Consider the following 16,398-nt stretch of genomic DNA (forward strand, 5'->3'; position numbering starts at 1 on the left):
TAAAAGGTTAATCTTCTGTCACATACTCATTCTAACTTTAAAACCATGTATATGGCACAGTATCGTCTCTATAGTGTCAATATCAATACATTCACTTAAAGTTCAGCACTCTTCATTGGCAGTCAAGACTAAATATGTAAATAAAACTCCCTGACTTCTCTTATAATATGAAGATGCTCATTCTACCCCCCTAAAAAAAATCACAAGAAATAATTACAAAGCGTAAAGCAGTAGAACAAAGCTTAAGTCTAGTGGCACCTTTTAAAACCAACAAAGTGTTATTCGAGGTATGAGTTTTCATGTATCTGAGGAAGTGTGCATGTACATGGGAGCTTATACCTTGAATAAAACTTCATTGTCTTAAAAGTGCTCAAAATTTTGTTCTGCTGCTTCAGACCGACATGCTGCAGTAAAGCAGTGTAAATCTGGGTTCAGATATTTTAATTCTGCTACTCTTGAACATTCTTTCTATTATCGCCAGCTTTCCCCAGCTTTATATTGGTGCAGTCTGTAATTTGAGATAATAATATCAAGCACGCTGGAAAATGATGTCGCTGATGCTAATGAGTAACAGCTTTCCCTGAACTCCAGGCGTTCCCATTAGCTGTATGCCATTCTTTACTAGCAGTGCATGATACAGTAGCCCTCTGCTGTGCATTGTCACATTTTGTTCCAACTGCTATAAATAATTTTTCCTCTTTTGACTTCCCATTGTGAAACAAAGTGGATGTGCTATGCCGCTACGAAAATGCATATTACCGTCAAGCCATGTGTGGTCAGCCGCAGCAGACCTCTGCTGCTATAAGGGACTGTGTTGCTTTGGTTAAAAGATTTTTTCTTTAAGTATAGATTTCAGCATGATGTTTCATCAGCTTAGTAATTGGCTGCATGCTATTGTTTGGGTAACTGCTCAAGTTTTGTCATGTCTTCTTGTGTGGCAAATGTGGTTTTTATTGAATGGTGATCATTGTACTTCAGTGATGACAAATTTCAGCTCATGTAGAAAATGAACTGCAAAAGAATGCCTTTTGATCTGCAGCCCCTCTAGTGCCTTGATCCATGAACCTGCAATCTCAAAGAGTCTCAGGGAAAGGAGAATAAACATAATCTGAAAAGCTCCATGTAAACAAACTAGCTCTTCATTCTTTGTTAGCAAAAGCAGAAGTTTTTATAATACATTTTTCAAAACCTCATACAGTGTCTTAGACAGACCTTTAAATGGTAGCTCACTCATTCGTGGATATGTACAGTACCGGACCACAAAAATCACAAACGTGATGCATTTCATCATTTACATTCAACACATAATTTCTCCAGTCCCAGTACATTCTAATCAGCAAATTTTCTTATCTGGTATACACCACAGCCAATGTTTCCTCTAAGCTGCAGAGTCTTGTGAGCAAAAATTCTACTTTGTGAGCTACTGGTATTAAAGTTGTGAGCTACTGGCATTAAAGTTGTGAGCTACTGCATATATTAGTGTGCTCTGGGGCCATCCTTCCTGAGCTAAGACAAAAATGTGTGAGCTGGGGGCTAAAAATCTGTGAGCTAGCTCACGCTAACTCAGCTTAGAGGGAACATTGACCACAGCGTGTTTTCAGAGATAGACTACGTACATTGCAACAGGCAAACCAGTCTTCAGGTCCTGTTTTGCTTGCCACTTTATCCCAGTTTATTCCAGTTCAAGAAAACTTCAATAATTCATCCCAATGAGTCCCTTAGCAAGTTTGGAAGCCTAGACTACCTTATCTCGCTTCCTACGCAATACTTTCCCTAGAACAAACAGCATCAGAATCCTGTGTCTGATGTGGTTCCAAAGATTATGACAGGTTTCCTGTCTGTACTTCTGTTTTTAAAATCACATATTTAAATCTAAGAAATTAAAGATAGCGCGTGTCATTCTAGGCTTTATCCGCCACAACAACCCTGTTAGTCCTAAAATGAAATAGATTGAATGATGAACATTTTCCAACAAGGTATTCATTGTTCATTTGCACCCAGATCTGCCCCCATTCTTGTACTGATTACTTCTCTTAAAATGCTGGTTCTAGCAGTGGTTCTTATTCTTCTCTCTAAGATCCAGCTCTTTATCCAGCTGATGACCTCTCTCCAGTCTAAGCCACAGGAAGCAAAATAAAATAAAAATTAGCCTCTTACATCAGTGCGGCACATATTCTGTATTTCTGCTTAGGAAACTGAGCAGTTAGTCAGCAGTTCAGCATGCTGCAGTTCAGATGCTGGATATTGAGCACCATCTACAGGGAAGCATTTTTATCATACTTTACTAGGGGAGAAATACTGTACATGATTTAAATTCTATTTTTCTTAAGTCTTAATGCCGTTTTTCTTTCTAATCACTTATTAAATCTTGAGCCTTAAGAGCAAAAAGAAGAAGAAGAAGAAGAAGAAGAAGAAATTGGATTTATATCCCGCCCTCCACTCCAAAGAGTCTCAGAGCGGCTCACAATCTCCTTTCCCTTCCTCCCCCACAACAGACACCCTGTGAGGTGGGTGGGGCTGGAGAGGGCTCTCACAGCAGCTGCCCTTTCAAGGACAACCTCTGCCAGAGCTATGACTGACCCAAGGCCATGCCAGCAGGTGCAAGTGGAGGAGTGGGGAATCAAACCCGGTTCTCCCAGATAAGAGTCCGCGCACTTCACCACTACACCAAAAAGAACATACATTGTCAGGTCTTTCCAACTGAGCTGCAGCTATTGCAAATAGTGGGGACCTCAGACACTTACTATATAAAACAAAACAACAGAAGAATCAGGAGAAAGGTTCTGAGTAAAGAAAAGGCTTTATTCTCTATCTCTGTCTCTCAGATCTTCCACTCAGCTTTAGGCTATGACCCAAAGGGTCAAAGAGTCCTTCAGATTGTGCCTCTGGGCATACCCAGGCTATAAATACCTCTAAGCCAGAGGACAAACTAACTAGTCCAGATCTTCTTCAGCTGCTGCTAGCCATTCTTTCCTGTGGCACATGCAGAATAAGCTAAGACCCACTAGCCTTTCAAGCCACTGTGCACTTGCATCGACAGGAGCTTTTGTGAGAAAGGATTTTTGATTGTGTTATGGATTGAAAATACATTTAAGGCAATGTAGTTAACTAAATAAGGCCTGAAAGGCAGTCTATGAGAATTTTATGATTTGAGATTATATTTCTTGCCCTGTTTTAATTCTTTCTATTTTAAAAAACTTCATATTTGCCAGAATTATGGAGCTCATAAAGAAAAATCCTAGTCAGTATCAGTTATTGGAATGCAAGATTTCAAGACGCATTCACCAATTTTTAATTTATTATGAAGAATGTTACATATAATGAAGCCTAACTTTAATATTACAGAGATTTGGACTTCTCATACTGCATATTCCTTGGCATCTAAAAAAAACACAACTAAGGGCAAAATTTGAGTTCAGTAGCAACTTAAAGACCAACAAGGTAGAAGCTTTTGAGTCAATAGTTCCCTTGTCAGATCTTGCTTCTCTGCTGCAAGCCAACACAGCTACTTACCTGAAATGACTAAAGATCTCTTTTTAGAATCTGGATATGTAGGGTGATTGGACCCATTGGTAAAGAATGGGCTGGTAAATGGGATTCTAGAAATTGTTGGCAGAGGTTTTTACTCTGGCAACCCAGGGCTTACTGATAAAGATGGAATACTATGGGGATTTCATTTAATTTGCTGTCACTGATGACCATCTATAAAATGGTTTTTCACCACTTTCTGAGCAGTTAAGTCATTTTCACTGAGCTGTATAATCATGACCTCAGGTGTATCATAGTTAAAAACTTGCTGTGAAATGGTGTCCAGAAGGGAAGCCCAGCACATTCCTCTGCGTCCAAGTCAGCTGATGTGCAGATGTTCACCAGGACCCAGGAATTCTCCCCACCCAGAAGAAGATTCATACTGCCAGCCCAGAAGACAATTTTATGTCCAGTGATCCAAGCTGATTATAACTGTCCAGTACAATTAAGATTAGAACATTAGGTCATCTGCAGGCAAATATAAGCTTGGTGAGCAGCAGTGTGGCAGCACCCAGATCTTATTGGTTGGAAACCCAATGATGGTGGCAGCACCTATATGGAATTAGTGGGTGCCAAAGTCTGCGGGAGAAAGACATGATGCTGCAATGCACTTGTGCAAGATGCTAGCAAACTGGAATCTGAATAGACAGCAGTCATTGGCATGAATGAGGACTGTGTTAGCTGCACAGGGCCTGATAGCCATATATGCAGGGCACCCTGGGAGAGGCAGGGCATAAAGAAATTTTGCAGCCTCTTCCCCGTTGGTCAGTCTTAGATTGCTGTAAAATTATTTGAAGTTTACCAGACATCAGCCTGATATCCTTAAATGCAAGGAACTGACAGATAGTGCTGTGGTGAGAGGGCTCACAGAGCTCACCAGAGCAGAAAGTCCCAAAAAAGGTTAATGCAAAGGCCACCTTAAACAAGGCGACTTCAAAAGCAGACCAACAGATCTGTGGCATAAGAACGTAAGAGAAGCCATGTTGGATCAGGCCAATGGCCCATCCAGTCCAACACACTGTGTCACACAGTGGCCAAAAAAAACCGCCCCCAAGTGCCATCAGAAGGTTCACAAGTGGGGCTAGAAGCCCTTCCACTTTGCCCCCTCCAAGCACCAAGAATACAGAGCATCACTGCCCCAGACAGTTCCAATAATATACTGTGGCTAACAGCCACTGATGGACCTCTGCTCCATATTTTTATCCAATCCCCTCTTGAAGCTGGCTATGCTTGTATCCGCCACCACCTCCTGTGGCAGTGAATTCTACATGTTAATCACCCTTCGGGTGAAGAAGTACTTCCTTTTATCTGTTCTAACCTGACTGCTGAGCAATTTTAATGCCCACGAGCTCTTGTATTGTGAGAAAGGGGAAAAAGTACTTCTTTCTCTACTTTCTCCATCCCATGCATAATCTTGTAAACTTCTGTCATGTCACCCCGCAGTCGACGTTTCTCCAATATGATATTACAGAGCAATTTCACAGTGAATAGTCTGCGAGGGTCAGGAGCAGAAGGTGTTGCCCTTTTCTATCTCTCAATAGCCCGCCTAGTGATATAGGAGTTACAAGGATCTGGAAAAACCTATTCTTTGCTATAAAAGGAAATTGCTGCCAAATGTTGGTCCACAGTCCTGGGTAAAAGTTTGCACTCCTTAAGGTGTGCTAGGTAGCAAAGGCAATAGAGCTCGGAAATTGGGAAAGAAAAGCCAAGGCCAGAGGATGACATAGAGGCCCTAAATGCAGAGAAAACATGGAGATAGGACCTGTGGGTGGAAGGGGCAATAGACTAGAATACTTCCTGCAATATCATGTGTTCCCAAGATTCCAGAGTTCCTTGACAATTTAACTTGCATTCATGAACAAATCCATAGATTAGGAGAAATGTATAAAAACTCTTAGAAGCGCTATATACATCTGTTAATCTGTTTTATTTTCATGTAGTAACACTGTTTGCATAAATACTTTTCCACTGATGTTTTATTTAAAAACAGAGTCTGAGATATCCAAGTATGTCAGCCTGTCCCAATGGTAGCTAGAATTTGTGGGAGTCATTAGATGCTATTTGGTACATTATTGTTGGTTTCTATTGTGTGAAATTTTGGTCCTCTTTTTATTAAAAAGAAAAAAAAAGATCATAGCTGTACTGTTTCAAATGGAGTCAGTTTTCAGTTGTGTTTTCTCTCCTGTAGGTGAAATGAGGAATGATTTATATATCACGATAGAAAGAGGAGAGTTTGAGAAAGGTGGAAAAAGTGTGGCCAGAAATGTGGAAGTAACGATGTTCATTGTGGATAGCACTGGTCAAATTTTAAAAGTAAGCGTCATGCAACCTTCGCTCTGACCTTTCCTGTAGTATATTTTATTACATATTGTAACCTCTCATGGATTGGGACTACCTAGAGATTATACCTACGTGTACTCCCGTTAGAACATGGGGAGAATTCAATGCATTAGTTATTTGTGTGATATAATAATAAAATAAACAAAAGCAATGAGGGTCAGAAACAGGAGAGATGTTGGAACCTTCATGGACCTTCCTATTTACAAAACTGGTTTGTTTTGTGAGGTTTGTGCAGGCTAGAGATGTCAAACTTTCCATGAGTCTCTAGGTGACTCTGCTTTACCTGCCCTCCAAGTGTGGCAAGGACTGGATTTAGAGGGGGCAAGTTAAAACCCTCCAAAGGAAGTGCTCCCTGCGGAAATCACAGCTGCAAATTCAGGAATATGTTGAATGGATCCCCTACAGGCTAGTACCAAACTTACAGAGGACCTCTCAGAATGCCCCTTTACTTGCCCTCCAAGTTGGAGGTGGGGCTGAGTAGTGCCTCCCCCAAACAGGTGCCCCTAAGAAAGTGCTCTGTGGGGAAATCACAGCCGCAGGTTCATGAGTAGTGTTTCAAATGCCCCTCCTGGTACGCTAGAGTAGACCTCCCTGGGCTGCCCCTCTACCTGCCCTCCAAGTTTGGTGAGGATTGTCTTTGTGGGGGATGGAGTACTGCCTGCCTCCTCATCATAGACACTGTTGCTGCAGATGGTCAATCCTTCTCCTTGGACCTGAGAGGCTGTCACCCACCCACCTTCCCATGAGTGACAGGGTTTCAGAGGGGTGGCTCACCACACTCCCCCTTGGACCAAGGAGGCAGTCACTGCCTGCCTCCTCGCTGTGGACATGGATTCTAGGGATGGCCAACCCTTCTCCTCAGGCCTGGAAGGTGGTCATCTACCCATGTTCCCCCGGTGACAGCCTTTGGGGCGGTGACCTGACACACTGCCCCTTGAGCAACATAGCTTTAACCACTGATAGCATGTTGGCATCAGTGACCATGTAGCCATTAATGATACTGCCCACGCCCACCCACTCCCTCAGGTTGACTTGGATCACTGCCATGTGGTCTGTTTGCCATGTGGTCTGCATCCTTCCCCTTCTTATGGAGCAGAACCACTTTGTAGCCCAGTGGCAGGACTGTCCTCTCCCCAGAGCCCTGGCCTTGCCCCAACAATCTGGACTGTGAGGTCCTTCAGTGAAGTGCATGGTCTGCCCATGTGCTCTGGAGAGCCTTGACCATCTCCACTGCAGAGTGGTGCATGGGGTGCAAGGCTCGCTAGCTCAGGGTCCTCCATGCGGCAATGGAATATCATGGATCAATGTGATGTAGCAGCCAGTGAAAGGCCACATCCTCCACTATAGACAAAGGTTGGCCATCCACAGCAGCCATCTCACCAATGAGGCGAGTGAGTGCATCCTGGGCCCTCCCCCTAGACTTTTTGCTGAGCAGTGCCAGTGTCCCAGTGGGAGGGTGGCCTGCCTGGAGGTTCCACTACTACCCACAGCACCCTCAGTGTGAGTAGCCTTGCTCAGAGGCATCTCCCCTTCCTCCCTTCCACTTGAGCCTCTTCTTTCTCCTGCTAAGTGGCATTCTTTGCTCTTAAGGCAACAGACTTTTTGCACTCTTTGCAGGCGGGGGTTTGAATCTCTCCACATCTGGATGTTGCACACTTGGCACTCTGCCACACAGGGGTCGTTGGGGAGGGTGCCAAAATGTTCCCAAATTTGGAAATGGGCTGGAAATGAGAACCCCAAATTGGGGCAAGTGGAAGGCATAGCTGCTGATACTAGGCTGATATTAGGCGAGTTCACACAAAGGTGTGAACTCGCAGCTGGAGCAGTCCTGAGGAGTTGGGATCTATAAAGCCCTATATGGTCTAGGACCTGCCTACCTTAGGGACCGTCTCTTCCCATATGTTCCCCAGAGAGTACTGCGATCTGGCTCCCAAAATATGCTCGTAATCCCCGGGCCAAAGGAGGCCCGGTTGAAGTCAACCAGGGACAGGGCCTTCTCAATAACAGCCCCTTGCTGGTGGAACCAGTTACCGGAGGAGGTCAGGGCCCTGCGGGATATTGGACAATTCTGCAGGGCCTGTAAGACAGTCCTCTTCCGGTTGGCCTATAACTGACCAGCACCAAAACCACCAAAACTACCAAAATACTGAAGGAAGTTTATAGATAGCATATTGTTGGATTGATGTACTGATTTTTTAATGTTTTAATCTCTTAATTATGTAAACTGTTATTGTATTTAAAATTCAAATTTTATTGTTAGAATCTCTGTGTTGTAAGCCGCCCTGAGCCCACTTCGGTGGGGTAGGGCAGGATATAAATCAAATAAAAAAAAGACCTGGAGGGGCTGGATGTTTGCCCACCACCTCCTAATTCACCACTCTCAGATTCCTCCTCTGAAAACAGTTTTAGTAACTGTCTGGGATTGTGTGAGGTGGAGTGGAGGTCTCACCGCTCTGAGCCGCCCATCCTTAAGCCAAGCAGACGGGCTTAGTCACTGGGCTCCTTGACTGAGGACCCGCACCCTCCATCACTGGGATTTGTGAACACCTTTCTGTGGTTTTGGCAGTGCTTATAAATGTTCTGTCTGTGAGTCCATCCCAAGAACACATTGGGGAAAAGAGGCTCTTCCACAGGGATGGGGGCTGTAGGATGGGGTGGTGGACTTCTTCCCCCACAACAAGAACCCCGGCCCTCCTCTCATCCTTATGGCACAGAGGGGTGTTGTTAACAATTAGGTGGGAAGGTGGATCCTCTGCAGAGGCACCCATTGGCTATGCCCCACTGCTCAGCATGAGCAGAAATATAGATGGCTCAGGGAACCTTAGTCCACCAGACATGACACCACTTCAGCTGGGGAGAGGTGTTCACAAATCCCAGTGAGGGGTGTGTGTGGTTCCTCAGCTGAGGAACCCAGTAGCTAAGCTCTTCTGTTCAGCATGTGCAGAGTGATGATAGCTGAGAGACCTGAGTCCACCAGACACCACCCCAGCCGAGGAAAGGTGTTCACAAATCCCATTGAGGGAGGGAGTGGGTCCTCAGCCAAGGAGCCCAATATACAAAAGGTATAAGGGTGTAATGAAAGAGTTGATATGTCCCATAGCGTCTGTTGTCACAATTTGACAATTGTGGCTCCAGAATAGTATGTGTTAACCTGTTTACTTCTTTAAAAACTCCTAAACTTTTTTAAAAAACAGGATTTCATCTCCTTTGGCTCTGGAGAACCACTAGCAACGGAATTCCACTCCTTCGTGCTGTACCACAACAACAGTCCCCGGTGGGCTGAGCTGCTGAAGCTTCCTATTCCTGTGGATAAATTTAGGGGAGCACACCTTCGCTTTGAATTCCGGCACTGTTCCAGTAAGACCTATTTTAATCAATTGTAATGCTTTGTTGATTGTGCTGAGGAATCTCATGGAGGCTTTTTCAAATGTCTTTCATGCATTCTGGGTTAAAACTGGGTTTTACAGTGATACTTACTCCATGGCTTATAGAGAGCCATATTTGAGTTCAAAGAGCCACATTGCTTTCACATTGGGCAAGAAACCTGGCACATCAGGAAATCTCACAGCTTACCTGTTCTGGCAGCTGTTTCAAGATGAGAAGATGGGATGCCCCACTTGGCAAGGGTCTTTCCCATTTTCCTGAAATATGGAGCAGGTATCATATTGCGTAATGGTGCTCAGAAGAGCCACAGATGGTGTCTGTGCCACTGAGTATCACTTTTCCAATACTTGCAGTTTATTGTTGTGTGGGTGTTTGTAGATTTCATTCCTCCAACATAATGCAAGCACTAGCTATTCACTGGCAATACCAGATTTGCCCTAACACTATCCTTTGAAAGAACTGAGATGACTGTACATCCATATCTGTACATTCCATGAATACCTTTAATGCTGACTGATGACAATATTTGTGTTTGTTTTTTTTAAATGACACTATTGTGGGATGTTTTTCTCCATCTTTGACCCTTAATTTTTTCAATAATTGTCCTTTTGATATTTGTTTAATTGTTGATATCTTCATGATATTTGAATACAAGTGACTTTTCTGCCACTCAAGAAAGAATAAAACTGAAAGCACAGGGTCAGCAAAACAGAACTTTTATTCCTGCCTTCCCTTCCCACTGCAGTCTACTGATCACAAAATGAGGCTGTTGGATAACAGGGGACCCTGAAGAATGACATGAGGGGGGATCACTGGAAATTATTACTGAATCCAATCCATTCTGTGCGAAACCAAGACCTTAGTCCCCACAAATTACTGGGGAACACAATAGTTCAGAGTTAATTAGGGTGATCAGCCTGAATTGCGGTATCCTAGGGAAGCCCCCTCTCTGCTAGGGACCCTGGAAATCCATTACTTGTTCAGAGTAGGAAATACTGGACTAGATGGACTAATGCTCTGATGGTATAAGATTGCTTTCTATGCTCAATATATTTTATTCCATGAGTTATGTTAGATGCAAAAAAGAAAGCAGAGCACAGGAATAGCTGGAAATACGTGAGAGTTCTACTGTTCATTTCCATTTCTCTTCACTATGTGCACTCTGTGCATTCTTTTTAGATTGTAAGTAGGATAAGATCTGTCTCTTTATTGATGTAGGTCACTTTGAAAGAGCATTGTTGAGAAACTGGGGTACAAAGGTGCAAGAGATACATTTATTTTTTTCTTCAAAATAGAGGTGTATGTTTTTGAAGAGATGTTATGGATTTTCTATAATGATGGTCTGTGCTATGACTGGTGCCCCCGCTGGTGAAACGTCCTTGTGCTGCAATATGCAGAAAAATTGCACTGACAAAGGTTAGAGTGGTCCTCAGGAACAGCAACTTGGGATCATGTCTTTGAATAAATCTTATGATCTGAATTTGTTTCAATTTCTGATTTGTCAGGATATAGGTACCATGGGCCAATGTATGGTTAAGGACACCACAAGTAGAAATAGGAAATGTTAATGGAAAGCATTTATTTTATGAGTTTAGCACCCAGGTCTTAAGGAAACATAAGATTATGTGGAATTTTCTTCCATGGCAAATGTTTTCAGAATCATAATGTAAGTTTTTCTTAATTGAGTCATTCTATAATCTAGATGGGTTGTGTTTAGTATGTAAATACAAATATTCCTGTCCTCTGTGGCTATTAACTTAGGAACAGTACATAAACAACAGCCATCATAGTGATGTGTCTATAAATGGCTTTCTCCTTGGTTAGTGAGACCTGCCCCAGCCATAAGTAGGAGTACCAGCTCAGTGCTGTCAACTGACAGGAGACTGAGTGTTGCTGTTTCTACAACATTACTTCCAGATGTGTAACCAGAAGAGATGGCACTGCACCATGTGATGCTGTAGGATTTCCCCAAAACCACAGCTATCAGGGAAATTCATAGATTGTGATGTGACATGGTAACATTCCAGGATTGCATGATGCCATTCCCCTCCTTCTCCCCCTGCAGTTTCCTTGAACACCCACAGGGGATTGGGGAGCACCACCACACATCTGTCCACCCTAGACATAAGGGAGACAACTTTGTTGCATAGATCTAGGGTTACCAGTTCTCCTTGCCATGCTGGTGGGGGGATTTGAAGAGCATTCCAGGATGTTGTGCAGTCTGCTAACATCACCTGGAAGTGAAATCATCATGTTGGTGACATTGGGGAGATGCTCTGGTTTTTGGGCTGAACTCTATGTTAAAATCCGCTTCAAACCATAGAGTTTTACCCTCAGAGCATCTCCCCAATGTCACCAACATGATGATTTCACTTCCAGGTGATGCCATTGCATTGGAGATGTGACACAGCTTCATTGCTGTTGGGCCAGTGGTGAGCAGAAGCCCTGAAAACTGGGGGATCCCCCACTGAAACCTGGTGACTGACAACCCTACATAGATCTGTTAACAGAATCCACAGTTCTGCTCAATGTCCCCAGCAGTTCCTGTGATGACTTCAAATTTCATTGTAATCATTGGGACTCAAGTCAATCATGACAAATTCATGGCCCTTTGCTTTTCATGGGCCTCTGTGGTAGCTAACTTTTGCTGGATTGTAATCCATAAATAGTTCTTTATGTGTCATGGCTAAGATTAGGGATCCCTTACCACAAGAAGATACACATATCTTCTGAGACATGTGATGTGGCTTTAAGATGCTTTAAGATGCAAATGGATGATGTGTACCTGTCACTTTCATTAAACATATGCATTGCAATTTCCACAGCCTGAACTGTGGTCGATTTTTCATTTATATGTATGTTTCAGCAAAAGAAAAGGGGGAGAAGAAGTTGTTTGGTTTTTCTTTCGTCCCTCTGATGCAGGAAAATGGAAGGACGCTGCCAGATGGCACTCATGAGCTCATTGTGCACAAGGTAATTGCAAGTTAAAAAGAAAGAGACAGACAGACAATTCAGCTAGGAATGTACTCGAATTGCCCAGGACTGCCCTTAGATTTAGGCAGATTGAAATAGCTGCCAAAAGAATACTGAGTTTGTCACAGTATAAAATGCCTTTTCATTGTAAGTTTGCCCAAAAAAAGAGAGGGGGGGGACACAACCTTACATGAGAAAGGTAACCAAAAAGAGGGGAGGGGAACACAACCTTACATGAGAAAGGTAACCAAAAAGAGGGGAGGGGAACACAACCTTACATGAGAAAGGTAACCAAAAAGAGAGGGGAGGGGGACACAACCTTACATGAGAAAGGCAACCAAAAAGGTTGAGACAAAGAAAAAGAAACTAAAATATAGCAACATGCATAGTGCTTATGTGCAAAATGTCATTTATTAACCCTTCAAAAGTGCTAAAATATCATTTAAAAATCACAATAAGGCTGAGGGCCTGTCTGTCTTCGGGACCGCCTTTCCCCATAAATATTCCCAGAGAGCACTGCATTCGGGAGCTCAAAATCTGCTCTCTATCCCCGGATCAAAGGAGGTCAGACTGAATTCTACAAGGGCAAGGGCCTTCTCAGCGGCAGCACCAACGATGTGGAACACCCTCCCAGAGGCCGTAAGGGCCCTGCGGGATCTTTTCCAATTCTACAGGGCTTGCAAAACAGAACTATTTTGACTGGCCTATAATAGCTAAGTGGGAGAGGACTGCCAGTTTAATATAGGCTGAGCAACATCATCTTTGAGGAACTGGGACCATCATATGGACCACTGTCAGATAAAAGAAATTGTGAAATCAATATGAACTAAATTGCCTGCTGAAGAAGGTTGTGATCCTGCCTATTTAAATTTTTTTAGCAGCACCACAGTGTTGTTTTAATTGATTTTAATATTGTCAAGTTCATTTTTTTAAAATATTGTAATTTAATATTGTTTTCTGATTGATCGTTAGCCACCCTGAGTCCGTTCATGGAGAGGGCAGGATATAAATCCAAAGTAAATAAATAAATAAATCCCAGTATAAAAACAAATGTCCGATTGTATAAATATAGGTTAAAAAGAACAGTGGGAGGGATGGTGGCTCAGTGGTAGAGCATCTGCTTGGTAAGCAGAAGGTCCCAGGTTCAGTCCCCGGCATCTCCAACTAAAGAGTCCAGGCAAATAGGCGTGAAAAACCTCAGCTTGAGACCCTGGAAAGCTGCTGCCAGTCTGAGTAGACAATTCTGACTTTGATGGACCGAGGGTCTGATTCAGTATAAGCCAGCTTCATATGTTCATGTGTTCAATTACATCCCTATACAAGAACCAATACCAAAAACGTTTCAGCAAAAAGCCTTCCCCATTGTAAAATTCAAACTGAGCACTTCATAAGCTTAACAAAATATACATAAAACTCATCATGCAACAGAATGGACTTAAAATGCAAGGGAGGACAGGAGAAAAATAATTATTTATATGACTGTAAAGGAAAATTTATATATATATATATATATATATATATATATATATATATATCTTCAAAAGTTGAATTCATTGTGAAGGGTGCACTTTCAGCTTTTCTTTGACCCAAAACTTAAGGACCTTGTCTGTATGTCCCAAGAACATAAGGTGCTTCACAAGTGGAGCCAGCAATCTTTTCTGTCTGAAGCAGCTTCTGTGATCAGATAATCTCACTTTAACCAGCTGCATTGTCATTCCTACATACAACAAATTGTACAGAACTGTATACAATGGGTCACTAAACCAGCTTGGTGTGATGGTTAAGAGCTGCAGACTCTAATCTGGAGAACCAGGTTTGATTCCCCACTCCTCCACATGAAGCCAGAAGAGTGACCTTGGGTCATAGAATCATAGAGTTGGAAGGGACCTCCAGGGTCATCTAGTCCAACCCCTGCACAGTGCAGGAAACCCACAAATACCTACCCCAAATTCACAGGATCTTTATCGCTGTCAGATGGCCATCTAGCCTCTGTTTAAAAACCTCCAAGGAAGGAGAGCCCACCACCTCCCGAGGAAGCCTGTTCCACTGAGGAATCGCTCTAACGGTCAGGAAGTTCTTCCTAATGTTGAGCCGGAAACTCTTTTGATTTAATTTCAACCCATTGGTTCTGGTTCTACCTTCCGGGGCCACAGAAAACAATTCCACACCATCCTCTACATGACAGCCCTTCAAGTACTTGAAGATAAGGATTATATCACCTCTCAGCCACCTCCTCTCCAGGCTAAACATCCTCAGCTCCTTCAGCCTTGCCTCATAGGACTTGGTTTCCAGACCCCTCATCATCTTTGTCGCCCTCCTCTGGACCCATTCCAGCTTGTCTATATCCTTCTTAAATTGTGGTGCCCAAAACTGAACACAATACTCCAGGTGAGGTCTTACCAGAGCAGAGTAAAGCAATACAATCACATCATGTGATCTGGACACTATACTTCTGTTGAATTGCATTTGTCTTTTTAGCCACCATATCACACTGTTTACTCATGTTCAGCTTATGATCCACTAAGATACCCCTAGATCCTTTTCGCACATACTACTGCTAAGACAAGTCTCTCCCATCCTATAACTATGGATGGGATTTTTCTTACCGAATTGCAGAACTTTACATTTATCCCTGTTAAAATTCATTTTATTGATTTTAGCCCAGTTTTCCAGCCTGTCAAGGTCATCCTGTATTCTGATTCTGTCTTCTACTGTATTTGCAACCCTTCCCAATTTAGTATAATCAGCAAATTTAATAAGCATTCCCTCTATTCCTTCATCCAAATCATTTATAAAGATGTTGAACAGTCACAGTTGGCTCAGAACTCTGGGTCAGTCACAGTTCTCTCAGAACTCTCTCAGCCCCACCTACCTCAGAGGAGAGGGGAAGGGAAGGTGATTGTAAGCTGCTCCGAGACTCCTTTTGGGTAATGAAGAGCAGAGTATAAAACCAACTCTTCTTCTTCTATGTTAGGTGGCAGGATTTTGGCCTGCCCTTCTCCTCAATACCTTACAACAGGTCTGCAATGTTCCTTGTCCACCTGTGTCTCTTCTGGATTCTCTGAGATTGGAGGCACTTTTTTTTTATGTTTTTTTTTAAATTTTGAACTAAGATAGGAATACAGGAAAACAAGGGGGAGAAAGTTGATGTTATACAGTATCATAATTTATTCAAACAAGGATGATCAACATCAGAAAAAAATAGAACATTTAACATAGACATTTAGGATACGTATATTTAATGTTTGAAAATTGTAACATGCTATATATACTTATCATTAAAGCCTAGAATTTAGTATGTTACTATAATATTAACTGTTAGACATTAAATGTTAATAGTTGCTGTCACCTTTGAAAAGTAGGGTTTCTGGGCTTGAAAATACGTGGAGATTTTGGGGGTGGAGCCTGCAGAGGGCAGGGTTTTGGAAGGGGAGGCACCTCAGCAGGGTAAAATGCCACTCTCAAAAGCTGCCATTTTCTCCAGGATAACAGATTTCTGTTGTCTGGAGATCAAATATAACAGCAGATCTTCAGGCACTACCTGGAGGATGGCAACCTTGTGACTGATCTAGCTTGCACACTTGGGAAGGGATATATGCTCAGTCACAATGCCCATTTGTGGAACCTCTTTGAACTTTCTCCTTGACCAGATTGCTGCTACTGCCTAGCAACTATAAATGTATTTTCATAATCTGGCTCCTTTTCATGTCTCTAATATGACTCATATCAACCTGGCATGCTTAGTAACAGTGGCAGTAAATCTGTGTGATAGACCCAGAAGGACGAAAAACCAAAACATCCTCAAAATAAATTGTGGCTCAGTGTATCTTGCATACTTTCTATCAGGGCTTTTTTTTTTTTTAGCAGGAACGCAGTTCTAGCTGAGGCGTGCCCTAATATGCAAATGAGTTCCTGCTGGGCTTTGCCTAGAAAAAAGCTCTGAGGGAAACAATGCTGATGTCAGGGCGTGTGGCCTAATATGCAAATGAGTTTCTGCTGGGCTTTTTCTACAAAAAAAGCCCTGCTTTCTATGTTGGCTGTATGCATAGAGATAGAAAGTAATAAGAATGTGACATGAAAGTCTAGAGGAGCTATAGAAATCTTTTTTGTTGTATTAGTATGGATTAGTAATGTTCTCAGAACGCTTGTTTGAGCTCTTCCTTTTCTTTTCAA

The 16,398-nt window shown here is 42.7% G+C and overlaps 1 protein-coding gene across 8 annotated transcripts in view; it reads left to right on the top strand.

Moving 5' to 3' along the window:
• The window catches only part of DOCK4 (dedicator of cytokinesis 4), a 434,871-nt gene that overhangs the window by 243,815 nt on the left and 174,658 nt on the right, over positions 1-16,398 (top strand). For all 8 annotated transcript variants that reach the window (XM_060244887.1, XM_060244888.1, XM_060244891.1 and 5 more), the window contains exons 14-16: positions 5,717-5,841; positions 9,063-9,225; positions 12,119-12,225. In XM_060244887.1, the coding sequence (XP_060100870.1) occupies positions 5,717-5,841; positions 9,063-9,225; positions 12,119-12,225 (395 nt within the window). The remainder of the gene's footprint in view (positions 1-5,716; positions 5,842-9,062; positions 9,226-12,118; positions 12,226-16,398) is intronic.

Source organism: Heteronotia binoei, chromosome 8 (assembly GCF_032191835.1).
Source record: "Heteronotia binoei isolate CCM8104 ecotype False Entrance Well chromosome 8, APGP_CSIRO_Hbin_v1, whole genome shotgun sequence".
Taxonomy (NCBI): domain Eukaryota; kingdom Metazoa; phylum Chordata; class Lepidosauria; order Squamata; family Gekkonidae; genus Heteronotia; species Heteronotia binoei.